The sequence below is a fragment of the Ailuropoda melanoleuca genome, chromosome 4 (genome assembly GCF_002007445.2).
Source record: "Ailuropoda melanoleuca isolate Jingjing chromosome 4, ASM200744v2, whole genome shotgun sequence".
In the NCBI taxonomy this organism is placed as follows: Eukaryota; Metazoa; Chordata; class Mammalia; order Carnivora; family Ursidae; genus Ailuropoda; species Ailuropoda melanoleuca.
Genome location: NC_048221.1, coordinates 18553364 through 18580668, shown reverse-complemented (window position 1 = coordinate 18580668; position 27305 = coordinate 18553364). Strand labels below are relative to the sequence as shown.

General features: G+C 45.8%; 1 protein-coding gene across 2 annotated transcripts; it reads right to left on the bottom strand.

The window, feature by feature from the left end:
* Nucleotides 1–1691: 1691 nt before the first annotated feature.
* Nucleotides 1692–26440, bottom strand: RBM5 (RNA binding motif protein 5). Of its 2 annotated transcripts, none has more exons than XM_002920529.4 (25): nucleotides 26299–26440; nucleotides 24887–24957; nucleotides 23145–23310; nucleotides 22275–22430; nucleotides 17878–17947; nucleotides 17316–17389; nucleotides 14756–14839; nucleotides 13499–13559; nucleotides 13013–13078; nucleotides 12590–12750; nucleotides 12011–12108; nucleotides 11300–11387; nucleotides 11042–11119; nucleotides 10887–10959; nucleotides 9969–10054; nucleotides 9493–9577; nucleotides 9188–9279; nucleotides 6524–6685; nucleotides 5919–6068; nucleotides 5765–5836; nucleotides 4992–5171; nucleotides 4580–4654; nucleotides 3490–3587; nucleotides 3282–3411; nucleotides 1692–2342 (listed from the first exon to the last, which is right to left on the bottom strand). In XM_002920529.4, exons 2-25 carry the CDS (start codon nucleotides 24901–24903, stop codon nucleotides 2217–2219), a joined length of 2448 nt encoding a protein of 815 aa, XP_002920575.1. In that variant the 5' UTR covers nucleotides 24904–24957; nucleotides 26299–26440; the 3' UTR covers nucleotides 1692–2216. The 2 variants fall into 2 exon arrangements, with proteins under 2 accessions (XP_002920575.1, XP_034514243.1); XM_034658352.1 differs by having other exon boundaries at nucleotides 26295–26402.
* Between the last annotated feature and the right edge of the window lie 865 nt (nucleotides 26441–27305).

Here is a 27305-nt window from a genome sequence, read left to right as displayed (position 1 = left end):
GGACGTCTACACTGCCCTCACAGAACCCCATCAGGCACGTGGAGGATCGGCAGCTCTGGGCCCAGGCAGGACACAGCATGCTCATCGCTGGGCTTGGGGTTGGAGCAGACTGTGATGGGCTGGTAGAGGGGATGCCTGGGCCCGTGGGGCTTCAGCCTCAGGTCCTCAGGGATGAGGGCCATTCAGTCCCCAGAACTCCCAAATTTGGCCTTGCATGAGACCAGAGCCAAAGGTACAGCCTGTCAAATGTCAAGAAATGGGCTCATGGGTTCAGATGCAAGGCGAAGGCTGCAGTCACCTGGTTTGGAATGCCTGTGACAGGCGTGGCTGTGCAGCAGCCTAGAAGTGGGAGAGGGGCCTCCAGCTTCTCTGAGAGCCTGGCTCAGACCACTAACGATGCACACAGACTTCACTTTTATAGGGACGCCCACATCAGGCTCAGAGATGCTATGGTCCAGAGCAGTCTCTGTAGGAGCCCTGAGCAGCTGAAAATGGCGAGTGTCTGCACCAAGCGGTAGGGGACAGACCCAAATGCCCTTCCTGGTGTGGGGCAGCCCATACGGGCCCAAGATGGCTGAAGGGGGCCTGGTTCCCCTGCTAGTACTCAGCTGTGCCTCCCCCCCCCCAACACCACCACCCAGCCCTAAAGAGGCTTCTGCTCAGCCTTTGATGAGCTGGGTACATGTAATTAAGAGCTTCCCAGGTCTCAGGATGTATGTCTTTACCTGGAAGAACCTTCCAGGCTGACTGTCAGATGCACTGAACTAGGTTGCTTGTGACTGCTGCCCAGACACAGAGAAGCAGCATGAAGGCTCTGGAGGCCAGGCTGGTCTCTCCCCAGGGCTGACCCTGGAAGGCAGGAATCTGTCAGCTGGACCCTTATTTGTGAGGCTCCCCAGTGTTACCCCACAGAAGCCCAGGTGTGAGGCTTCTGCATTTGCCTCCTCATCTTCCAAGGCACCCCTGGGAGGCTGAGGCGAGGGCCCACGGGCGCTCACCTTGCAAGTGTCTCCTGAGCACTTTGCCTCCTTTTACAAGGGCCAGGCCTGCCTGAATATAAGAAAACGCGACCACCCACAGAAGCTGTGGCATTCCAGCTTTGAGAATAAGCTCCCTCCCTGACTACATGCCAAACACGGAGCCCACGCACTCAGTTCAATCAGATTGGCAACCTGGATCCCCATCACCACATCGGGGCCCAGAGCAGCCTCAGACACACTTCCTGCCCTCGTTGAGATGACGACAAGGATGGGCTTGACCCCATTTAGAATGGTGAACTCGGCCACACCCGAGCAGCTCTCAGCAGCTGAGGTGAGAGGACAGAAAGCAAGTGGAGAACCACGGAGGGGACGGGGCTCCTCAGTCCCTGCACCTCAGCAGAGCAGTAACAGCCAGGCGCCACATGCTGGAACAGTCTGTGGAAACCGGAGACACACAAGTTCTCAGACTCACTCTGCTCTTTAGAAAATGGAAGTGGAAAACCTGACTCAGTTATGACTGAGTTTCCATGAAGAATTTTAAAACAGGTTAACACACTCCTGAACTTAAGAATCTGAACATGACTGGGGCAAGGCAAACAGCCTAAACGACTATTTATAAATAACTTTTAACACACTTATCTCACCACCAGGCTTGACTAGCTCAGACACGCTCTGCACACCTGGTCACCCAAGAATAAAGAGACACAGACACTCATTTCTCAAGGTATTTCTTTTGTAAAGGAGCCAGATTTGGCAACTAGACTGAAAATCTTCCAAAATTCTGTACAAATGTGTAATATACAAATATACACAAGGCTTTTGCCAAGAAAAGACAGCACAACAAATGACAGAGGCGGCTTTGGTGTCACATACCACCTAGGGCATCTCAACACCCCCTAGGAATGTGAGGGGCTGACAGACCATGACATGGGCTACACACGTAAAACACACTACATTACACTATGTACACTGAAGTATAAAAGACCCACTGTCCCCTTGGCCAGCTCACAGGCCCTCTGGCAGGAAGGAAGGCCATTCGCCAGACAGCCCATATAAGGAGAACTCCTGTAAGTGGGAGAACCTTGTAGAATGGAGTGGTTCGCCCTAAAAACTATTAACAGCACAAGGCATGCCCTTAAAGAGACAGGTGCTAAGAGTGAATTTAGGAGATGAACCACTCCTTGTGCTCCGAGGAGCTCCTCGTCATCTTTCCCTCCCTCCCTCCTTCTCCGAGCCTCACTCCATCTCAGTGAACCGAGCGAACATGGCCTTCCGGACAGCATCTTTGTAGGAATCTGCACCCGACAGTCCGTATGCACTGCCTTTGGCTCCCAGGCCAGCTCCTTTTAGCCGGACTTGAGCCTAGGGGAACAAAATGTCTGTCAGCAGCTGGCAGGTAGAGTGTGGACCGCTCCAACTCCTGCTCGTCCAGGCGACTCCCAACCAAACAGGCCCACCCACCGGGGACAGGAGGGAGGAAACTTGGGAGACCTGGAGTAGGTTTAAGGCCTCAAGGAAGAAAATGGGCTGAGGAAGACAGGCAGATGGAGACACATCCCCCACCCTGCCCCCCAGTGCCTGCTCAGCAAGCTTCCGTGCCTCGTCAGGGCCCCAAAGCACTCCACTGAGACCTAGGAAGGCCTGGTAATTATGGGCACAGATCACAGCGTGACAGCCCGATGTCAGCAGAACTCGCCTGCACAAGACAAACACGTTCTGTCTGTAACAGTCTGACCGAAGCTGTGCTGCCAGGTCAGAGAGGGAGCGCTCACTGGTGGCGCTCTGCTCTAGAAGGCCAGTGGGTGAGGACCTCTGAGCCTGAGACCGTATCCCAATCTGAGCTCTGACCAACTACAGGATTTCTTACCATGGATGAAAATCCTACTCAGTCACAATTTATTTTAGACATAACCAAGATCACTTAGAAAGAAATTAAAGCACAGTACACCTTTGAAAAACCCAATCGAAGCTACGTGCAGCTGAGTAGGTATTAAGTAAGAGACTGTTTCTAACGAAGTACACAGACACACACAGTTCTCAGAAGATAGCTTCTGCCCAAAGAGACCAAACGACCCGAAAAATCAAGTAGGCTAGAACCCCCATTCCTCCCAACTGACGTCTTGAAGAGGGGGTGACCTGAGGGGAGGCTGCAGGGAGCAAGACTCCCACCGGGTGGTGGCGTTGCCCGGAGGAGACTGCCCTCTGTGGTGAGGGAAAGCCACCCTGGGCCCCTGGCTGCCTGGCTGCTTCCGTCTCGACTCCTCACTAGAATCAGCCACTGAAGCCCAATCTCACGCTTACCTCGATGGGGGCTGTGATGCCTTGACACTTTCTTCCCAGACCCGAGCCTTCCCGCCAACCCATGGCCTGCAGCATCTTGTTGCCAATGTTACTGTGGTCAATGCCATCTTTGGTGGGCTGCTCGTAATTCCTGCCAGTGGCAAACACACAGTTACTTGAAGCGGCCAGAGCCCCTGCGAACGAAGCGGGAAGGGCGCGCAACACATACACAGTGCCGGCGTCAAACTGCTTCTTGCGCTTGGGCTCTGGCGGTTCTGGAATGCCGTACTTCTCCCGTCTTTCTGCAGCTCGATCTCGGTATTTCATCTATGTGGGAGAACAAACGAAGCCAGACACATTCAGGCTTGAATCTGCCACAGTCTAACGCACTCGGACTTCACGACTACCACCCTCCAGGACTTCCCTCATCTGGAGTCTGGCCTTCCAGGGTGGTCTGAAATTGCAAGCTGCCTTATTTCCCGCACCGCACGCAGTCGACTGTGCGGAACCTGGCCGGAGCTACACCTGCATCAAGCTGTTTTATTTAATTAGCCGTCGCTTGTCAAGCACTTCGACAGGACTGCTGGGCTGTCGCTGCAGCCTGGAGGGCGAGGAGGGCAGAGCTGCCCTTCCTCTCACCGCTTGGGACAGGCCCATCTCCAGGGACAGGCGGCACCAAGGAGGCTTCCAGAGACCTGCTCATCAGTCCCTGGGGAGCTGGCACCATAAACAGTGGAAAAGAATAGGAAAGCAGAAGCCCTCACTACAGACAGCCCGAACTACAAAATTATCGTGGGATGAGAAATTTCAGTAGCTCTGCCCACGAGCGCTTTCTAACCCATGGGCCTCTACTTGTATTTCAAACCTGGCTGGCCCTCAACCTGCCTCCTGAACTATCAAATGCCTATATTCATTACTGGCCTCACTTTTGCTGCCTTCACCCCAAACCCTGCCCTGCCTATGGCTTCCTTCTGTATCACCTGCAGTGGTCTTATACCCTGATGTCTCCTGAGCCTAATGTGAAGCCTCCCTCATCGCAGGCCAGACGAGACCACGTTCTCCTTACTAAGGTGCAGCATGCCTCACCAGCAAGTACTCGGCCTCCAGGACCTGTGAGCAGTCTTCAGGATGTGCTTCTGTGTGTACTTACAGACACCCACACAGAGCCCCCGGGGCCAGGCTACATGGGCCACAACGGCTGGGTGACAAGTATGTGACAAATCCTACCTTGCCCCTGGGACCTGGAACCAAGTGCTACAAATAAAAGCTAAAGGCAGGTACAAGACACTCCTTCTGGTGGCACAGTGACCCTCATTCACCTCTCTCTCCCTCAGCTCCAAGGCTTCCAGCTCCTGCTCACTCAGCCGGGATCGTCGGTAGATATCCATGTTTTGCTGTGCAAGAGATTTGGTAGACATAGTAAGTAAGAATTCAGAGCATCCTGATTTGAAATGTCTATTTCTGTCAATATCTATTTATTCAAAGAGTCAAAGTCCAATTCAATAAATCCACCACGGCACGAAAACCAGAGCCTGGCGTATATGGAGCCGCCATGCTCCTCGCCACTCTTTGATCTGGAACAGACCATAGTAAGAACAGCTTATTTCAGTGATATCTAAGAGGTGATCACTCCATGCGGGGATCTGTTGAACCTGCAGCACAGTCAGGGCACCCGTGTCGCCTCGCTGCCTCCCCTCCCTGCCTCAGATCAGCTCAGGGAAGCAGGGCCACCTTGTGAAGGTCTGAGAGCTGCTGGTGCCTGACCAGGGCGTCTCTGTTGGGGAACTGGCGCCGGCAGAGCAGACAGGCCATCTTCTTCCAGTCGGCCAGCTTCTCTTCCTCACTCTCAAGTCTCTCCACCAGCTCCTCTTCGTTGTCACTGTCACCACTGTAGGCAGCAACCAGACCCCTCTGGGGACAAGAGGGTGGGTCATGGATACATGCAGGAGGAAGGAGTCGCGACTACGTATCTGGGTAAGTCATGTGTCATTCCAGGCGTGTGAGGACCCCCACCGCCCCGGGCCACACTCCGACAGCGGGCTACATCTCATTCGCCTGAGTGCAACAATCAGGTCGGCAAGCGCGGGGCATGCCAGCCTCCTGGGGCCCGGGAAAGCTCCTGGATGGCTGTTTTCAAACTGCTCAACACGAATGAAAAACCCAAATAGAACAGATCAGAGTAATGGCCCACCCAAACCAGTACCTATCAACTAGAACATGTTTCATTTTCAATTTTCTCTTCCTAGACCGTCAAAACGCTCTATTTGCGTTTTATGCAATAAAACTCAACTGAGCTTAGGAATTCTGGTTTCATTCACTGCTCCAGCTCACCAGCTCCCACCCAGAAAACACAGCCCTGGACATGGATTCTCAGGAGCTGCTCTAAATACCCACTGACAGTGACCACATCCAGTTTTCAGGAGGAACCACAGCCAAGGTGAAGCGGAGATTCCCACTGAGGCACAGAGCACACACGGGCTAAGACACTGGCGGGCCTGCCTTACCTTGAGAGGATTCTCCTCGTCTCCATTCCGCACCAGTTCTGGGATGAGCTGCTGCCTTTCGGCTAGGGCTCCCTGGGACGCAGAGAATAAATTGTAAGCCTCAAGTTTTACTTAAGTTCCCATCGCGAAGTGCGGCCATTCCTGCTACTGTTACCTTTTTCTCAAAGAGAGCAAAGCCGGCGTCTGCTGCAGCGGACTCTCTCCTGTCTTCTTCCCTCAGGGAATTAACAGGTTGAAAGCTGTTCTTAAAATTTTCTTTCTGCTTGTTCAGACTCTTAGCCCAGCGTTCCATGTCTTTGGCGATCTAATGACGAACCACCACCATGAAAAAACCATTTCGATACATGACTTTAGAGAGCAGTCCCCTGTGCCACGGTGAGCAAGGTCTCACCTCAGTCACAGGCTCTGCAACAAAATCCCCTCGGCCCTTCCACCTACAGATATCCTCCTGAGACGCTACTGCACACGACCAAAGTCACTAACAAGTACTGCTCGGAAGCCTGTGAATCTTCTAGGATAGTCCTCCCTCTACGTATGTATACACGCAACCGAGGAACATTAAAAAATTAAAAAATGCTCTGCGAACTTAATGTAAATAAGATGTGTGGCCCAGTTTTTTAAAAAAATCCAAATAAAGCTGACACAGATGCCACAACTCAAAAAAGAAACAACAACAACAAAAACCAAAAAAAAGCCCCAATCCCCAGAGAGAACGGAGTCTCCTGGCTGGGTCACAGGGTCAGAGGGCCATGGTCTCACCTGCTGGGCTGTTTTGCTCTTGGGTTTCTCCTTCTTCTCCTTCCCCTCTTTTGCAGGAGGTAGGCCCGTCTGCTGGTGGGAGCTGGACTCCGCAGCTGGCACGTACGTCTCCTTCTCTCCATCCCAGTAGAGATACTGCTGGGTCAAGGAATTGTAGTAGTACTAGAAACAAAACACAGTTAATGCAGACCTTCTGCTTCGTCAAACCATTAAAGGAGTATTTTGTTAAAAAGGTATGTCAAGATTATTTTGTCAAAAAAACTAAACACAAACACAACACATGTTGCACAACAGTCGTATTTCCTGCCCAGAGAGAAGCTGCTGTGCGTGCTGGTGTGGGAAGGATGCAGAACCAGCCAGTGAAGAGGTGTGAAACCTCATGAACAAAAGTAGAATATGGTTTCTAAGAGTGTAGTTCCATTATCTAATCCCTGGGCCTGGAGGGTACCCAAGAGCCATGTGTCCGACTCCTCTCCACAGAAAGGCCATTTATACAAACCAGGTGGCAGAACAGGTGGTTCAGTTTGGTTTTTTTTTAAGATTTTTATTTATTATTATTTTTAATAATCTCTACACTCAGCGTGGGGCTTGAACTCACAACCTTGAGATCAAGAGTCCACGCTCCACTGACTGGGCCAGCCAGGTGCCCCGTGATCAGGAGGAGCTTTTAATCACACATCCTCCATGACAACGAGTCAATAGCTCATCACTGGGTTCGACCATCCGGAACCCCTTGGACACCCAGACAACAAAACACAGGGCTGTGAAAGAGCCAGCTCGGGAGCCTGCGAGGTGGTAAGTGAAGGAACCGGACCTGACGTATGCAAGAAGCACTGCAATGGTGGACAGGTAGCATCTATCTCTCTTCTTCTTCATTTCCTTGTCATTCACTCTACCTGCTCAGCAGGGACCCAGGAGAGACGTCTGCTACGTCTCTTCTGGGGAAGGTGGCATGGGTCAGACATAGGAGTCACAACTGCTGTGGCCACTAAGAACTGCCTGGGTAAGGGTGAGACTTCCCAAGCAAGAGAAGCAGAACCACGCAAGGCTCAGCTAGCTCAGAGGGGCCCCTCACCGCTTCACACCTTACTCTCAGAAACCACAAGCTCTCAATGCCAAGTTCCTGTTAAAGCACTTATTCTACTATTCTATATATACAGCTCCTGGTCATAAGGAACTGTTTATTTATGGAGTGTTAAAACTGCCTTTCCTCTTTAACATAATATACCACTACCCAAAATAAAACATCGCCCCGGAGATCTGCTAATTTCTACCCTCAAGAATACATCAGGATGCTACGTTAAAGAGGCTGGACACAAGAGGTCACATGTTATCTGATGCCATTTACATGAAATTCTTAGAAGAGGCAAATTTACAGAGATAGAAAGCAAATAATGGTTGCTGGGGCAAGGAAGGACTAAGGAGTGACTGTGACTGCTAATGGGTACAGGGTTTCTTTTTGGAGTGATGAAAAATGTTTTAGATTTCAAACAAATAAATAAATAGCAAGGGGTGCCTGGCTGGTTCAGTTGGTAGAGCATGATCTTGATTTCAAGGTTTTAAGTTCAAGCCCTAGGTTGGGTGTAGAAATTACTTAAAAATAAAATCTAGGGGTGCCTGGGTGGCATAGTCAGTTAAGCATCCAACTCTTGGTTTCGGCTCAGGTTTGATCTTGGGTTTCTCTCCCCCTCTCCCTTTGCCCCTCCCCGCTGTGCATGTGTGTACTCAGGCGCGCACTCTCACTGAAATAAATATTTTTAAAAAGATTTATTTGAGATAGAGAGCGAGCGAGAGAGCACAAGCGGGGGAAGGAGGGCAGAGGGAGAAGCAGGTGGGAGCCCGACGTGGGGCTCGATCTCAGGACCCTGGGATCACGACCCAAGCCGAACGCAGACACTCAACTGACAGAGCCACCCAGGCATCCCTGAAATAAATACATCTTAGAAAAAAAAAATCTTAAGGGGGTGCCTGGTGGCTTAGCTGATTAGGCATCTGACTCTTGATCTCAGCTCAGGTCTTGATCTCAGGCTCATGGGTTCAAGCCCTGTGTTGGGCTCCACATTGGGCACGGAGCCTACTTAACCGCCCCCCCCAAACCTCCCCCAAAACAAAACAAAACCAAACCACAAAAACCTAAAAACAAAGAAACAAGCAAACAGTGAATTTTATCTCAATTAAAACAGACAGGAAGAGAAACCACATTTTCAAACTTCTATCTAGGTCTTTACATAAACACTAAAAGCCACCTATAAATTTTAACTTGACAAAATAATCCATGGTATTAGAAGTCAGATTAGAGGTTACTGAAAAGGGTGGGTACTGACCAGCAAGGGGCATGAAGGAACTTTAAGTGTGCCAGGAATGTTCTTTCATCTCAGTGCTGATATACATATGAAGGTGTGTATGTGTAAACTTTGAAAGAAATGTACGCTTCAGCTTCGTGTACTTTTCTATATGTACATTGTACCTCAAAACACTTTTAACCTCTAAATTAAAAAATTAAAATCCTAAAATAGAAATTATATCTGGGTGGTTCTGAAGAACTTAAAACTCATCCGGGGCACTCGGTCCTTTGCTGAAGATACTTCATGTCATGCCTCATAAATGGACTAAGTGAAACGAAGGTACTTCTAGTGAAACTGGGGAGGAACACTGTGCATTTACCTGCGAGTTGGGGTCATAGTACAGCCCCGTTGTCGGATCATAGTAATAGCCCGAAGATTCGTCATACTGGTAAGTGGATGTGTCAGGCACTGCTGCAAAAACAAAACCAGCACACAGTCATTCCAGGTACGAAACGAGCTTTCCTTCAGCCTCTAGGCCACTGAGATACGGCAGGCCTGAATGGTTGTCTTCTCTCATATCCCCAAGTGTCCCTCTGACACCCACAAAGGGAGAGGAACTCTTACTAAACATAGACAACAACTAGGACCTTCCAACTGTCAACAGCCCCATGAGGTTTGGCTTACCATATTTGGTACCAGGAACTACACCAGTGGGGGAAGCCGCTGGGGCCTGTGTACTTGTGCTAGTGCTAGGCTGTGCTTCCTCAGTCTGGAAAGAACAGCAGCTTCAATATAATTTCAACTGTAAAGCCTCTTAAGAGAACTAAATCACTGCAATCATCCAGGTGGAAGGGCTCCCCTGACAGACACACTGTAGCGATGATCTAAGGCACTCCTTGAACAAAACACATGCTGACAACTTTCTTCCTAAAGGTCAAGTCGGAGCATGCAGAAAGCATACACCCTGTTTGGAATCTTATGTTTTAAATACATACCCCAAATTATTTTATTATCTAATAGTACCAGACAGAGAGAAGTAAGGTTGGAATGTCTGTGTATTATTCAATCCTGGCTCACACAGCAGGAAAGGATAATACTTGGACAGCAAAACAAAGTTTCCCACACAGTCACCAGTTCTGTATTTAGGACGACAGGATTACCGGAGAGCTGGGAGGATTGGAGGTCTGGTTATACAGCTGGGGACTCTGGGACACCACAGCCGCCGAGGTGGTGGTCACTGCTGTGCCTGAGGATAAACACAAGGGGTTAGCAAGGGCCAAGGCACTGAACTCCAAGCCAGGCATCTTTATCTGTAATGCCCGAACTAGCCTTCTATCTTTGTATATGTCAGTTCTTTATTTTTTAAAGATTTACTTTTAGAGGGAGAGCGCGGTGGGGAGGGGCGGAGGGAGAGAGTTTCAAGCCGACTCTGTGCTGAGCGCGGAACCCGAAGCAGGGCTCGATCTCATGAGACTGAGATCATAACCTGAGCCAAAATCAAGAGTCAGTCACTTAACTGACTGTGCCACCTAGGCGCCCCATGTATGGGTCAGTTCTTAATAACCTGATTCCTACTAAACATCCTGGAACCTATAACATTATCATTTTTATAATCTTACTAGAATGCTACACACAAAGTTAAATATTCTGCATGATGGTAAGAAAAGGAAGAGAAGAATCCATAACTGCTCTGGGGTTGAGAAAAGACTTAACTATAAGGCTTTCATACTTCTAGAACAAAAATGAAAGGAAAGGCTTCTCACAATGGCCCTTTTGATGGATGTCTGGGCACCAGACTCTAGGGCCACACCCTCTGCTCACATGAACCTATGTGGGCACCCACGATTCCAAACAACACAACCAGTGGAGACACAAAGTTGAATTCTAAGAATGAACACTTATCACAACACGGTCTCTAAGAGGCTGTCATCCACTCTGATCTTGCCCAGAACCTTCAGCACATGGTGACAACCCCGAATGTGCACCCTCTGCCCCCGCCCTGCAGGGAAATGGACATGTCCTACCTCCTTAACCATAGCTGCTTAAACAAAAGCTAAAACAGAGATGAAGTTTACTACCTGATGCAGATGATGCATCAGATTCCAATCCTCCAGCTTGTTGCTGATAAAACTGTTGGTAATCCTGTGAGTACTGAAGAAAAGTCCACTGTTAAAGCTGCTATTCTCAGACACGCTCTGGAGAGCAGAAGTTGGATGCTGTTAAATCCACCTACCTGGGCATACTGGGCATAGCCATCCTGGCCTGGCTGCAGGTAACTGTAGTCAACACTGCCTCCTTCGCCGCTCTGGGACTACAAAATGCCGAAAGAAGAGGACACATAGGCGAGGTTAGTGAACATCAAGGAAAGAAGCCAGGAAGTACTCCCTAAAGCTGCCCTTGGAGAGCTCCTAAGACGCCAGAGGAAAGATAACTTCTGTGACTTTGGGAACCACCACACTACTTTGAAAAAAGAAACCATCCTCCACCTTACCTGGGTGGATGACCACTGCGCGGCAGCAATGGCTGTACTAGCTACAGAAAAGGCGCTGACCCGGTTACCATCTGGCAGGACCAAGTCTCTGAAATCACAAAAATCCAATCATGTGGCTCTATCTCAGTAAGCTCCCAATCTGTACCCCCACTCTGTCAAGGAAGAGAAATTCACTCTAAGCCTTTGTTGGGAGCTCTCAAATGCTAGCAAGGCCTCAGTTCAGAGCAGGAAGGGGTCTCCACGGGCCAATTCCTCAGTGCGCAAATGTCTCTGTAGTACCACTGTTTCACTCCGTATCCTGACATTTAGAGAGGTGTCTGTTGGATGAGTAATGACACTAGGAACAGGAAATAGACATCTCTAGACTGAAGCTCACTCTATACGAAGGAAGCTATTAGCATGCTGTTCTGGAAAGGATTATTTCCAGATGGGTTTGCACTATCCTGAAGCTGTTTGCATAGCACATATTCTCAACCCATCTGCTATGTGTGCCTCTGTCCTGCTCTGAAGTTTTCTGGCAACTGTTTTTTCAGGACAGGAGGAAATACATTGTGTAAGAGAAGAAAGACAACTGTCTCCACACCAACCTTGGCAACCATGGAGAATCGTGTCTCAGTGTCGAGAACATGGGCTTAAGGTACAGTCAGCAAAGCATTCCTGGGCAAATGTGCAAGTACAGCAGTTTGAAATAAGGACAATAAAGCCACTCACTTTCTGGCACTTTTTGCAAAATCAACCCCAATAGTTTTGCCGTCAATTTTCAAAGGCGGATGGAGACTCTGTAATATCTGAAGCAGCTGAGAGGCATCCTGAAGAAGAATGTCAAGAAAGACCATCTTGTCATGTAATTAAAACTCTCTCCCTACCACCTACTCCATTCAAAGGAGTACAGTTTTCTATTTAAAAAAAAAACAAAAACAAAAAAACAAAAAAAAAAACCCAACACACAACCCCCCCCCACAGTAATTCATTATGGTTTGTGCTTATGAAACCTTGAAGAAATAAAAAAAATAGCCCTCTTTCTGCCAGCTCATGAAGATATCCCATATTATTAAAGGAGTAAATGCTAAACCGATCTAAAACAAAGCAAGAAGGAAAAAATTAAGCTGTGGCTCAAACTTTACTTCTGCCAATCATCTAGCGGTGTCCGCATTATTTTTACCACTTATCATATGTAGCCTTGAACTTTGGGCTCCAGGAGCCTTACACATGGTATTACAATTAGATGAACCACATTTGCCTCTTAAAGGCCAGTTCCTTTTCAAAGGAAAGATTCAGTGAGCACCTCACCATTGCAGAAGACAGCTGCACAAACGCGAAGCCTCTGTTCTGCTGGGTCTGTTTGTCTTTTATGAGGCGAATGTTATTGACAGCTAAAGATGCGTAGGGAGACAGCGCTGTCATGATAGAATCCACCACAGTGTGCGGGGCTATGTTTCGAAGTATGATTGCTGGGGGTGAAAGAGACAAATGACATGTATGTGCATTCCCACCACCAATGCTTTCCAAGGCAGGCTCAAGGATGAACACATAAATCAATCTGGTGAGATTCCTAGTATATGTTGCACTTTGACATGGAGAAGACTCTAAAAACCAATCTTTTATGGGACAAACTGAAGCTATCGCTGTTCATTAAAAAAGGGTAAGGGAATAAAAACTTCCAACTGAGGTCAGCTTCTATCACAAAGGCCAAAAGAGCACCGTGGGACTTACTATCACAGTAGTAATCCACAGACTGAACAGATTCTGTGGTTCCAGGGGGCACTTCCTGTTCAGAGTCTACAAGGGAAGGAGACAGGGAGACTCAGTAACTGAAGACAAAAAATAAACCAGCACATTTTTAGTAAAGAAATACAAAGTTTTAATTATAAGTAAATGTAGCAGTCATTTTTTCCCCTTCTTTTTAAACCATCTGTGGCTGTAATAAATGTGGAATGAAAAAATTGGAGGACTGACATTACCTCAGGACTAAAGAAAAGCAGATGCAGAATGCAAACCAGGTGAGCGGGCTTAATTTTCGAAAACAAAATAACTCTCTGCACCCACAATCACCAGAAACATCCACCCAATATAAGGTAAGAAAGTTTAAGGAACATAAATGAACTACTTGTTGAAATGCCCTACAATCTATATCTATCGCCGACATTCTAATTAGTCAGGTTTTTAATGCATATTCCAAACAGCTGAGTTTGGGCTTACCAAACTTGTCCGCTCCACATCGGAAGCATTTTAGTCTTTTCCTGAAATTGTTAAGGCAGCACTGGAAAAAAAAAAGTTTTCTCTGTAATTATTTCTCACAGTAGGCCAGGCTTACTTGTCACGAAGTGGGTTAGAGCAATAGGCTCCTGGACAAGTCCCAGTAAGCAAATAAAAAAGCAGAGAGTGATATCATGTAACCAAGACAAAGGGGCATTCATCTAAAATTTAAAATGTTTCACTGTGAATTCTTCCAAGAAAAACAAATCTTGACATATTGTGAAGTAGAATTACATTTTTATTAAGTTGGGGGAAAGCTTCAGTTCACCCAAAAACCCTACGGCAAAGCCTACAGTGGTAAAGTTCTTTTTCTTGTATGAGAAGAGTACTCACTATATAGACCACTCCATACACACACACAGTGTAAACGGAATACTGTCTAGTCCCCTCCTGGACACAGGCCTCATGCAGAACAAAGAATCCAAGTACTCGCAGAATGTCAACGGCAACACCCAAGCTCAAAATGGTGCATTGGTGGGGGCACCTGGGTGGCTCCGTTGGTTAAGCATCTGACTCTCGGATTCCGCTCAGGTCACGATCTCGGGATTGTGGGATCAAGTCCTGTGTCAGACTCCCCACTCAGCGGGGAGTCTGCCTGAGATTCTGCCCCGCCTGCCCACCCACCCACCACTCACACATGTGCTCTCTCAAATCAATCGATCAATCTTAAAAAAAAAAAAAACAACAAACAAATGTGCACTGGTGACAGGACCATAATGTTCTTATTTAATTTCTTTTAGTTTTTACTTTTTATAAGCTCTATGCTCAACACGGGGCTTGAATTTATGACCCTGAGATCAGGAGTTGCATGCTCTACTGACTCAGCCAGCCAGGTGCTCTGAAAGGACTATAACAGATCTTTCATAACTTGAGCAAGGTCAGAAGGATTTCATGTAATTAAGAGACTATGCCACAAGCTGAGACCTCTGGAAATCAAGAAAAAGTAAAGTGGAACAAACCTAAAATCCTAATTGAAACACTGAACTTAGAACCTTGATCTTAATAAATAAAATCGCTAGTGTTCTAGGGACTCTAGGACCTACACAGGAGGACCCAAAGAAAGTAACAAAGCATGAAAATCCCCCTATGATGAAAGCTGGTAATTGTGTACTTTCTAGTTTCCTTGTTCAGACAGACAGACAAAGAGAAAACAACAAAACCCTAAAGAGTTTTGTCTATTTGGTAAGAATACATGCTTACCTTGTTACAAAGCCAATCTTCAAACTTAGGTCTGGGATTGCTATAATGCATTGCAATGTGCTTTCCTTGAATCACCAACTTTTTCTGTAAAAAAAGAAGTAATTAGTTATTTCCATTGTGAGGAACATGTGTCCATTTTCCCAGGGCAGAGCACACTTCGGAAAAATCAGTGCTCTGGAATTAAATGGACAACATACGGGGAGGACCAACCACCGCCACCTATACTCTGCCCATCCAATCCTTCAGATAGGCAGTAAGAGAATGGGATGCGGAGTAAAGGTAAACGGAGTCAGGGAGTGCTGAGAAAGCTGCCAAACTCTAACCGCTGACATGCACCAGGCCGTGTCTCCAGCAGAGACAGAAGTCCTAACATTCAGCATTGCCAGGCTGCCTGAGAGTGACAGTCTATTTCAAAAAACAGAAGACACAACTCTCCCAGTTCTGAGATTGCCTCCTACTTTAGCCTCAGCATGGTGTGTCCTTGGGCTTCGCTTCACTTTTCCCCCAGTCCCCTGTCCTTATGCAAAGTAAAAGCTTTTCTATTTCCCCTTTCCCCAAACTCCTGCTTTAGGATGTGTCCTCTGGGGGACAAGGGGAGGGGAGCTCAGTTTTAAAGGGAATCTGGTTACAACTCTTTCTTTGGAGGGCCTATTCTGAATGCCATCGACTCTAAAGCAGCTAAATGAGATTTCTTCCTGCCAACTGAAACCATGTTATGTCCTAGGTGACGGATGTGTTTTTCCCTGAAATACATGGTACTCTCTTCAAGACGAGTACCCAGGAGGCCAATGAAGTTTCTTCAGGGGGGTCGGAAGAGTTCGTAAATGTATTCACCACCTTACCCTTCAAGTCAACCATGTGACTAAAAGGGACGCAACTTTAAAAGGTCAAAACTCCGAGCTCGATCGGTCTAGCCAAGAGTATACCCAGCACCTGCCCCCAAAGAGCCTTCATTTAACAGGAGCACCTTTTCTTTTGCTTTTTATCGGGGGGGCAAAGAGGGGAGGGAGCGGGGTGTTCTGACGCTATTAGAACAGATTTAAGGAGGAGGTTAGATATCCAGGTTTTTAAAAGGAGTCTAACCCCTCTAAATATACATACTGTTGAGCAATTTGGTTCTTGCAAATCCTGGAAGAGTTAGGACATGCTGTGAATGTTGTCTCTGCAATATCTAAAGGCAAGACTGCATGTCTGGCCAAGAGGGAAAGAGCTGAAGGGCCATCCACTCACTGTTGTACAGAAACAAAAATGAAGCTGGGAGATATGTCAACAGATCATCCCAGTAGGAGGGGTGTGTGCTGGGGGAGACTCCAAACTATCACTGAGTCCCTAATCCTATTGGCCTTTTATTTCTGGAGTGAATTTGAACTGTAATGAAATATTACACATGAACTCAGCTTTGTATACATTAAAATTGTGGAGATATTTAAATGTCTTATGGGTTTTAATATCCTTGGGAGTTTTAAACTCCCAGGCAAGCCATTCTGCTACAGCCACGGCATCAAAAGATGCTGTCACGTCAAGAAAGCAGACTCACATGAAGCCTGTGTGTACGTTCTGAATTTACTAGGATGGTATCCACGGTATGAAATGAATGAAGCTCTACTTCTGTAAGATCAGGTGTCACCTCTGGGTTAAGAAAATGAGAGCCTTAAAAATCTAATAAATCATTCAGTCAAAATGATACCCTCATTAGTGAGTCTCTGTTATAAACAACAATATACTACCAAAGAATATAACTCATTTATGGGTGATAAATCATAAAATGCTGCAGAAAAGCAACATAATGAGTTAAGCAAACTTCCCAGAATGCACTTGGTTAAGGCATTCAGTACTGTGCTTTCGAGTTCTGGCAAAAAATGTTATTTAAGTGCCAAGTACTGAATGTTATCTTGACAAACTGTAGAACACTTCAGTTAATGCTACATCAAAGAACCATCAATGATTTGCTTTGAACGGAATATAAAAGGCATTCTCAGGGAGATTAGAATGTTAATGCCACTTTAACTAGATTAGACAGCAGCAGGACACCAGCTCCCAGGCTAATCTCATCAGACTTATTGTTCATAAATTCCATGAGGTCCTTAAATAGTCCCTGAAGACCCACATGAGCAGTTATGCCTCCTGGAGGCTTGCGGTCTCCAAGTAGCAATAAAGGAATAACTTCAAAATGCCTGTAGCAAACTTCTACTGTGTTCTCTTCACTGTCAAATCGAGAGTTGGATATTTTAAGATTACTCTCAATGGACATAATGAATTGGAACATAATCAGTAGCGGAAAAGGGAACATCAAGATGTTTTGGTAATCGCCAGACAGGTATTCAGTGATTAACAAAGTCCTGCCAGGCAGTCATATTTAAAGGCAGAGCAAATTCTACAGTGCAGTCCTTGCTGCTGTATTTATCCTAATATCAATTTTAATATATACAAAGCTTTTCTTTTAAAAAAAAATCACTCCTTTGGAACAAACCACTCCTTCAACCTTTTTTGTTTTTTTGTTTTTAAATTGTACAGACTTGTTCCATTTTCATGAATATCTAGACTTGGTGAGTGAAGCAACCTGATTGGCTTCCATCCAGCTGGTAGCATCTTGCAAGTGATAAAACTCCACGAAGGCGAAACCACGGCTTACACCTAGAGACAGCATTCAGATATAGACGGGATACTCGTGTTAGTCAGTTCCTTTATAACAGGTGAATCTCTCTCCCACTGCTTCAACACTGCGTGACAAAGCCAATTGGGAAGCAGCTTTACAAATGTGACTTGACTTGGGGATCTTCTTGATACTTTGCCATGGCAAGGAACCAAGCCGCCTGAACTAAGTGTCACTCGATTTGATTCCACGCTTAAAAAGTAACCATGCAACCGACTACAAACAGTCAAACAAGGAGTTTATAAATCACTACTTACCGAAGGAAAAAAAAGCCCCTAAAAACAAAGTTTTTTAAAAAGGTCCTCAGGTGCTCTCTAATATCGTTTTCAAAGAGTCACATTCCTTAGCCATGGCAAACCTTTCATTCTGAATTCATGTGCTTGAAGACTGGGGGAATCAGGATGGTCTTTAGGGGCTGAGGTGGGAATGGGGAAGAGAGCCAGAACATCCAAACTAAGCAAGCTCTCACCTGTTTTCCTCTTCATCAACCTCACGTCCGCAGGCTGAGGGCCTTCAAAGGACTCCATCATTTCTCGAATCTGCAGAGTTTTACACATTTATAGTTAAAGCTTCAGCTATACACTATTCCACACCAAAGAAAGTTCAAGGACCAGGAACTGCATCAACTGCTTAATCGACCAAGTTTTTAACTTTTACCACCAAAATTTAATCATTCTAAAAACAATAATAAAAAGAACACTTCTCATAGAAACGAATGTACTGTAACACCCTCGAAGGCATTCTTTGTATACCTGGGAATTTCTTTCACGTACAAATATTTATGTTATGATAAACAGTCTTGCTGGGGTGACTGGTGACCCAGTTGGTATGCATCTGACTCTTTTTATTTTTTTAAAGATTTTATTTATTTATTTGACAGAGAGAGCACAAATAGGCAGAGTAGCAGGCAGAGAGAAAGGGAGAAGCAGGCTCCCCGCAGAGCAGGGAGCCCGCTGTGGGACTCGATCCCAGGACACTGGGATCATGACCTGAGCCGAAGGCAGACTGAACCACTCAGGCGCCCCAGCATCTGACTCTTGATTTCGGCTCAGGTCATGATCTTAGAGTCGTGAGATCGAGCTCCGTGTCAGGCTCTGCACTTGGCAGGGAGTCAGCTTGGGATTCTGTCTCCTTCTGCCCCTCCCTGCTGGGTGAACTCTTTCTCTAAAATAAAAAAAATCTCGGGGCATCTGGGTGGCTTAGTTGGTTAAGCATCCGCCTTTGGCTAGGTTATGATCTTGGGGTCCTGGGATGGAGTCCTGCATTGGGCTCCCTGCTCAGTGGGGAGTCTGCTTCTCCCTCTCCCTCTGTCCACCAGCCCCCAGCTCATGTGTGCTCTCTCTCAAATAAATAAAATCTTTAAATAAATAAATCTTAAAACAAAAAAGTCTTGCCCATGGCATGCTGTCCTGCAAGCCTCTTAGTCTCACCTTGCTGTCCTTTGTTCTAAGGACCAGAAAGAAAATGAGATTTAGAAGAGACAGAGAATGTGGCATTGTCCTCTAAAGTATATGATCAAGAATCAATAGGCAAAAAACAAGGAACTCTCTCATTTTTTGCACAATCATCTTAAGAAATAATTTTCTTACATTTACACTAGTGCTAAAAATTAACAAAGCTCGCAACATTCCTAGGCTCCTAGTAAGTCAAAATAAACATCAACTGAGCCTAGAAGAATTTGGGCTGATAGGTTATTATTATTTTTTTAAGATGTTATTTATTTATGAGAGAGAGAGAGAGAGAGACAGGGAGAGTGAGAGGGAGAAGACGACTCCCCGCTGAGCAGAGCACCTGACACAGGGCTCGATCTCAGGACCCTGAGATCATGACCTGAGCCAATGGCAGACGCTTAGCGGACTGAGCCACCCGGGCACCCCCTTGTAGGTTTGTTGTTGATGTTAGACCAAGCCTTACTGCAAAAGGCAATGAAATACACTAGTCTCTTAATCATGCCAGGCAGAAATACTCCCAGGAAAAAGAAAAAACAAGGACAAATTTGTGAAATAAATTCTTAGTGGTCCCCAACTTCCCATAATCACATTCAAAAGCTACAGAATTATATACTATTGCTCCTCGTTATTTGTGGATTCCTTATTTGCAAATTTGCCCACTCACTAAAATTTGTAACTCCCAATCAATCCTTCTGGTGCTTCCAAGTCATTTGCGGACACGTGCAGAGGACAGAAAGATTTGGGTCCACCTGATGCACATGTTCAGGGCAGAGGCAATGCTTTGCCTTGTTTCAGCTTCCATCATGTAAACAAGTGTCCTTTTCACAGTCTATCGAGTGCCAAGTTCTTCACATTTTCATACTTTTTGTTAGTGATTTCACTATTATCATTACTTTTTTATTTTTATTTTTAAGATTTTATTTATTTATTTGACAGAGATAGAGACAGCCAGCGAGAGAGGGTACACAAGCAGGGGGAGTGGGAGAGGAAGAAGCAGGCTCATAGCAGAGGAGCCTGATGTGGGGCTCGATCCCATAACGCCGGGATCACGCCCTGAGCCGAAGGCAGACGCCCAACAGCTGTGCCACCCAGGCGCCCCTATTATTACTTTTTTAAAGTAAACTCTACATCCAACAATGGGGTTTGGACTCAAGGCCCTGAGATCAAGAGGTGCACGCTCTACTGACTGAGCCAGCCAGGCACCCCAGTGATTTCTCTATTTAAAATGGCTCTCCACGTGGAGTGCTGAAGTTCTAGCTAGTGTTCCTAAGCACAAGGAGGCTGTGATGTCCCTCAGAGAGCAAATACGTATTGTTAGATAAACTTCATTCAGGCATGAGTTATAGTGTTGTTGGGTATGAGTTCAAGGTTAATGAATCAACAATATATATGAGACAAGGCATTTCTAAACCAAAATGCACCTAAAACAGGGTTATGTATTGATCTGTTGATGAAAATGGCTGTGACCAGAGACTCACAGGAACCTTTGCATTTTCCCTAGGAGTGATGGTTCAGTATTCCGTATTCTATTTGCAGTGACTTTACATACCATAACCACCACCAATAAAAAGAATTGACGATGTCTATTTTTTCCACAGAGTAGGACACGTTCTACACTGAGCCAGACCCCATCATGTGACTCAGGTCCATGCTTAGTAACATAGTAACTGAAAAGTTAGTCATCAGAGTAACTAAAGACAGTTACTATAAAAGTAGTGGTAACAGTTATATAGTAACACAGTAACTAAAGACAGTTTACTCTAAGAGTTCACGTATCAGTGGGAGGGCTAAACTAAAAAATCGGCAAACAATGAATACGATAAATTGAATTTCAGGAGATTACTCTAATTTTAAAATGTTTTAAAGACCTCAACAAGTGAATCTGCTAAGAATACTGCACAATTGGGGAACCTCAGAAATTCTGCTTTGAAAACCAGCCTTCTTACGGTAGGCACTTCCATTTCCCTGAAGAAGTGTGCAATACAAAAGCATTAAATCTTGTTTCACTGCCAGCAGGGAGGCGCCCCAAAGCCAGCGAGGGCACTGCTTCCCCATGCCACGCACCTCCTCTGCAAACTCCTAGGGCCACAGGCCAGCTACTACTCGAGGCAGACGCTTAACCGCTGTGCCACCCAGGCGCCCCTGCCAAAAGCCTTTAAATTCAACCAAATTAATCTGGTTGAAAGGCCTTGTCTACATTCAGAATCTTTCTATTTCCACGTTTGCTTAAGTGATCCCACTGCCTGAGGGCCAGTCTACTACACCTCCCCCAGTTCTCACCAGACCCAAACATTTCTAGCCCTTAAGAATCAGCTCAACTAAGATCTCCCTGGAACCCTTCTTTACCCTCCACTAGTAAAAACCCCCCTTAAAGAAGCTTCCAGAGACATTCCTATTTTTTTTCCTTTTTTTTTTCTTTTTAAAGTAATCTCTATTCCCAAAGTGGGGTTTGAACTTACAACACCAAAATTAAGAGTCACACGCTCTACCGAGTGAGCCAGCCAGGAGCCATCCCCCACCAATCCCCCGCTTTTTCCCAGAGACATTCTGCAAAACCTCTTTCAACACGAATCTGCCTAGGAGATCAGGAAAGGCCTCATCACATACAAGAGGCTTTAAGCAGAGAAAGACACACCGGTAAAGTGACAAACATGTCCAAAGTGGCTACAAGGGAGGCAGGTGGTGGATGTGGCTGGAAGAAATGGGTAAGGGCCAGAGAAGAGATTGCCACTGGAAATCAAGCCCCTAGCTGGCCAGTGTGAGGAGTGGGGAGCCAGGGAATGGCCTTTCTTTCTGACAGGCTTCTCAGGTTTCAAATGGATAGTGTACATTTCATCAAATCAAAGGGTAGCCAAATCATGAAGAAAGTGTTTTTACTGATACACCCTCACCAGGTAAGTAACCAGTTCAATAAATACATACCGATTACCTTCTACGGGCTATTGAAGGAATAAGACCTGCTCCCTGTACTTAGGAACTTCTGGAAACTCAACTCTATGCTAAGCTTCAAAGCCTAAATATAGATGGTAGTTTACCTCTGAACCAAGCTGAAAAGAACTCCACCCTAAAGACAGAAATATACTGCACTGGCTGAGATGTCAGCATGAGATAAAAACAATAGCATGAGGGGCGCCTGGGTGGCACAGCGGTTAAGTAGCTCAGGGAGTGATCCCAGCGTTATGGGATCGAGCCCCACATCAGGCTCCTCTGCTATGAGCCTGCTTCTTCCTCTCCCACTCCCCCTGCTTGTGTTCCCTCTCTCGCTGGCTGTCTCTATCTCTGTCAAATAAATTAAAAAAAAAAAAAAGCCAAAAAAACAAAAAACCCCACAAAACCAATAGCATGAGAAAATGGTAGAAGCCCCAAATCTGCTGTGCCTACTGGACTGCTTGTTAGAACTGCTGTTTCCCCTTACGTCGCTCTCCGTGATGGTGATGGGAAGGCCGCGCAGCATGATGGTCTTACTCTCCCTCTCATCACTGATGTCATGTCTGTAGTCATGCTCGCCATAGTCACCATCTGAATGGTAGCCATCTTCGGATCGGTCACTGTTCCTTCTTTCACGTTCTCTCTGATTTACAATAAATAAAATTACAATTAAAATAACACTGGGTTTATACTCCTAGGAATTTATCTTTAGGAACAACAGAGAGGGTATGGAAACTCCATGATGTTCACTGTGGTATTTCTAAACTGGGAGGGGGAGGGTCCATAACCATCTCGTTCACGAAGAATGGTTTAACAACTCACTGTACAGTACACTACCACACAATGAAATACCAGTACCTGTTAAATATGAAAATTATATGCACGGAAAAAGAAAAAAAACCTGCAAAATTACATGGGCAGCACAATTACTTCTAAACAAAGCTATGTTTACATGTAGAAAGAAATGAGAAAAACCCATGCTGACTGAAACTACAACTTTTAGAAGCAGCAGCTAAGGCACAGGCTTGGTATATTATTATGCTCCAACTGCCTCATCTTTAAAATGGGAAGACACCTACTATAAGGGATTGAGTTCATGTCAGTCAGGTGCTCAAAAGAGTGTCCGATGTATGGTGAACCGTATGTAAACCCTGGCCAGTATTTCTATTATCCCAGGCTCAGTTTGTCTTTGAGGATTAAAGTCACCTCAACAGATTTCAGAATAAGAGAGGGTTTGAATATAATACTAAAGAGTAGAGTTCCACACTTGATATACTTATTACATTCCAGAATCTTAAAGGCTTTGTGCATGCAATTCATAATTCTAACTACTCCATACCAGTTGCCGACCACTCACCTCTGGGCTGTCATAGTCTCGGTAGTCATCATATCTGTCGCCCCTCCGATCATCACTAGATCTTTTGTAATCTGAGTCCCTCCGCCTGCTTCTGGATTCACGCTCATCCCGGTCATCCCTGTCTATGATGGAACCGTACCTTCCACTACGCTCTGTTCTACTCACTCTGCCAGGGAAAATAATTTTCATTTACTCTGAAGTAAATCACATTTTATACATTTAGAACACATGGTTGAAAACACAACCCCCCAAGATATCCAAATAGTTTAACATATCCCTTAAAATTTATCACAAAACTACAGTTTACAAGGACAAACACTAGGAAAACATCTACATCCCCAAAGGCAAAGATAATTTTCAGGATATCACCCTAAATCTGATAATATGGCTATTACATGTTTGGGTTTAATTTTTTTTTTTTTTTAAAAAGGTCAGGTTGTCCAAGTTCATCCTGTGTATTCCAAAGCCTGTAGTCTACGCGTATCACCCCTTTTATCCCTGATTCGGATCTTAGTGATCAAAAATAGGAAGAAAGCAATTTTTAGCAATTCACCCAATTTCAAAGGAGAGTGTGTTCTGACTCATCTACTCTCAAGGGTATCACACTACTGGGAAATGGACCAACCACCTGGATAAGTTAAATTAGTTTTTTTTTTCTTCATCAGGCAGTTAACCAAGTTCATTTGTTAGACATAACCAATACCAGCAAAGAATATTATTTCCTATAACATCTGGTTTTTTGGTTACTGGATCAAGCACTGGGACTCACAAGAAAATCTACAAACAAGAGGCTTAAACCCATTTGACTACAGATATAGTTCTTTCATAAACTGTTTACCATGTCCATAAAACTACGAAAGGCTTAGAAGGGCCTCATTTAGAGTATACAAATTTAACAAAAAGACACCAATGAAACAAGTAGTCTAGGACTACTTCATAATGTGAACTATGAGGATGAGAAACCCTAAAAGAGTAAATGTTAATTTAGTAAGTTATCTGGAACCACAGACTGCTAACACAGCATTAAAACAATGACATCACATGACAGGAACATCTGAGTCTCTCTGGGCCATCAATTTGATCTATCATGGGGATGAGACTCAATACTAAGTAGGAAGGTGGCTGAAAAGGTCGTGTATGCAAATCAAATAGTCCGAGTGGGAGAATCCATATGACATGGCAACCAAATGCTCTCATCTTAATTCTCCACTAATTCTTTAGTAACTTTTCATTTATTTTTCATGTAACCCACGGTCCATCCAAAGCTTCTATAAATCTGGATCATCTTGCCACAGAGGGGACAATAACAAGAACTAGCATTCATTGAATGCTTGCTATAGCCAGCTATTGTGCAAAGTGGCATACTTGTATGGTATCTCCTGGCTTCTGCATAGGCTGTTTTCCACACTGGGAACCCTCAGCGACCCACTCCCTCCTTTGCCTAATTCTTACTTACCTTAGAGAATATTTCCTCTAGGAAGTTTTCCTAGATGTTTCCAGGAAAAACATGCTTCCTATGTGTTCTAATAGCACCCTCGACTTCTCTTACATAGTACAGTTCACACAGTACTTCACTTCTCTCACTAAACTGCATGCTTGTAAGAGCAAGCCTCATGAATTCACTAACAGAAATGCCTGGTACAAAACAGACACTCAAATATTTGTTTGATAAACAATTTTTAAAAAATAGTTCAGTCCCTGATGAAATGTTGAGATCAAAGACATGTATAGTAGTAACTTACCGTTTGTCTGAACCCATTGTCCTACTGAAGACGTAGCACACTGTTCCAAAAGGTTCAAATTTGTTTTTTTTCTAGGAAACAAGAGAGATTGGCTGCTGAAAATTTGAGAGCTCACTTAAGTCAATCTTTCTATAAGCTAGGACACTACTGAGGTTGGAGTTTCATGAAACTATTACCAGTGATTATCCAAGGTGGAGGCAGGGAGGTGGGGGAGGGGAATCAACTGTCAACATGAAAAGCATTTGTTGAAATGAGCATAGCAGAAGAGGAAGCATACTTCAAAATACTAGATTCCCTATTCAATAACAAACTCATAAAAGGATGCAAGCAGAAGATTCCTTCCTTTCTCCTACTTAGGATTACGAAGCAAAAAAGGGCAGAGATGCAATCAGCTCCCTGTGTTCTAATCAAAGCAACTCTAATGGGGTAAGTTGGCCGTTAAAACAATAATCAAAGTGTCTTTATTTATACAAGGAGCAACATAAAATTCAAAATTTTCTGATGAAAAGTTTAAATCTTTTTAGAAGCCGGGATGCTGGCTGATTGAAATCTACTCTTTATAACGCAACGGCTGATCCTAACCTATTTCAATGAGACAAGATCAAACCTCGACACAACTTAAAATTCCTCAGTAATAACAACCACCACTAACCCTTGAGGCTGCCAGCTGGGCCCCGCAGCGCCCCGGCGGTGATAAAACAACACCACTGCTATACCGCGTTCAATTCGTGCGAGGTCTGAGAAACTAGTTTCAGCCGTCCCTGGCGCCTGTACCAGAGTAGGAGCTCAACGAACATTTGCTGAATTAATAAATGGAAGAGAACCACCTGGGAGAAATAAGGCCCTGGGCAAAATCTCTAATGCTGCCCTCGTCGCCCCGGCAGTGCCTGGACCCACCTCCGTGGGGTGTCGCGGCCGAGATGGCGGCGCCACAGCCTGCGCGACCGACTCGGGCGTCCGGCTTTCCCTTTCTGCCTGCACACGCCCCTCCCGACCCCCAAGAGGCTCCCCCAGCCTGCAGATCAGCCTTCCCCGAACAACCTCCCGGAGAGGGCGGATTCAGATGCAGCTGCAGGGCGATGGCGGCTTGAAACTGCCGGTCGCCCCTGAGGAGTACTCGAGGGACAGGCGACGGCTCCACGTTCAGTTGGACTGGGGAGTCGGAGACGCGTCCCGGCAGAGACACAGTCAAGAGCCCGAAAGAAGCGGGCCTCGGGTGGGGCGGGAGGACGCCCTCTGAAAGCTGACAGCGCAGACGGCGAGGAGGGGCGCGGCCCTCCAATGCCTGGGGTAGGTACTCGGGAGATGCGGCTGGGGCTGAACGGCCGCCGCCCGCGGCTGTCACAGAGGCTGCACAAGGCCTGCCTCAAAAGCAAGAACCGCGGGTCGTTTCGGGCGGCTGCCGTACTTACCCCCAGAAGAGACCAAAGTGGCAGAAGTAGCGGTTTTGTGCCCCAGAATATCCAGCAGGGTACGGCCGCCTCACAAAATGGCGCCTCGGTCGACGGCCGTCTCTTACCCACAGTACCTCGCGCCTGTCCCCTCCCCACACCACCCGCCTCCCGAGGAGGCATCCAATCCGCGACGGTGTCTGGCTGCGCGAGGGCTGCTGGGAAGTGTGGTCGCTAAGGCATCCTGTCGCTCCCTACGCCTTGTGTTAATTTCCTGCGTATTTCTTTCTTTCTTTTTTTTCAAAACCAAGGGCGAAGTTGCCAGTCTGCCATTTGCGGACCCTGATTAGCGCTGTTATCTTTACTGGTAATTCTTTGTATTTGCTACAAAGGCTTTACAGAGCACACAGTCCGCTTTCACTGACACAATGTAGAACCTCACGTTTAATCTGGTTTTAAGATAAGTCACGTTAGTTGACTATTGTATTACTGGACTGTAGATTGTTGGGCTAGATGCTTTACAAATACCTCATTTTCTTAATCTAGAAGATGGTTATTAAACCCCCTTTGCAGGTGAGGAAAATAGGGTTTATGGAAATTAAGAGCTTTTTTGTTTGTTTTTAAATATTTTTAAGTAATCTCTATACCCAACATGGGGCTGGAACTCACAACCCCAAGATCAAGAGTGGTATGCTCTACTGAGCCAGCCAGGAGCCTCCAAATTAAGAGAATTCTTGAAGAAAGGTCTTCAGTGTCATCTGATTGATATTCTCTAACTTAAGGCAAAGGCTCAGGAAGGTCATTTTCCAGGGTTAACAGTACTTGCAGCGCCTAATAGCATTAGAAGTTGCAGCCAAAACTCAACCTTAGCTCCTTCACAGCCTTCCTCAGCTCATAAATGGTGACTCCCTACTTCCAGTACTCAGGACAAAAACCCTGGAGTCATCCAGGACTTTTCCTTGCAACCAATCTGTCAGTAAATCCTGTTGACTCTATCTTCAAAATACATCTAGGATCTGACCACTTCT

What these genes read in the sequence shown, in the direction of transcription:
- RBM5 (XM_002920529.4), bottom strand. An exon ending in GAGACTATGACAGCCCAGAG is followed by an intron (nt 22,431 to 23,144) that starts GTGAGTGGTCGG and finishes ATTGTAAATCAG; the next exon opens with AGAGAACGTGAAAGAAGGAA. An exon ending in GCTGGATGGAAGCCAATCAG is followed by an intron (nt 14,840 to 17,315) that starts GTTGCTTCACTC and finishes CTTTTTTTACAG; the next exon opens with AAAAAGTTGGTGATTCAAGG.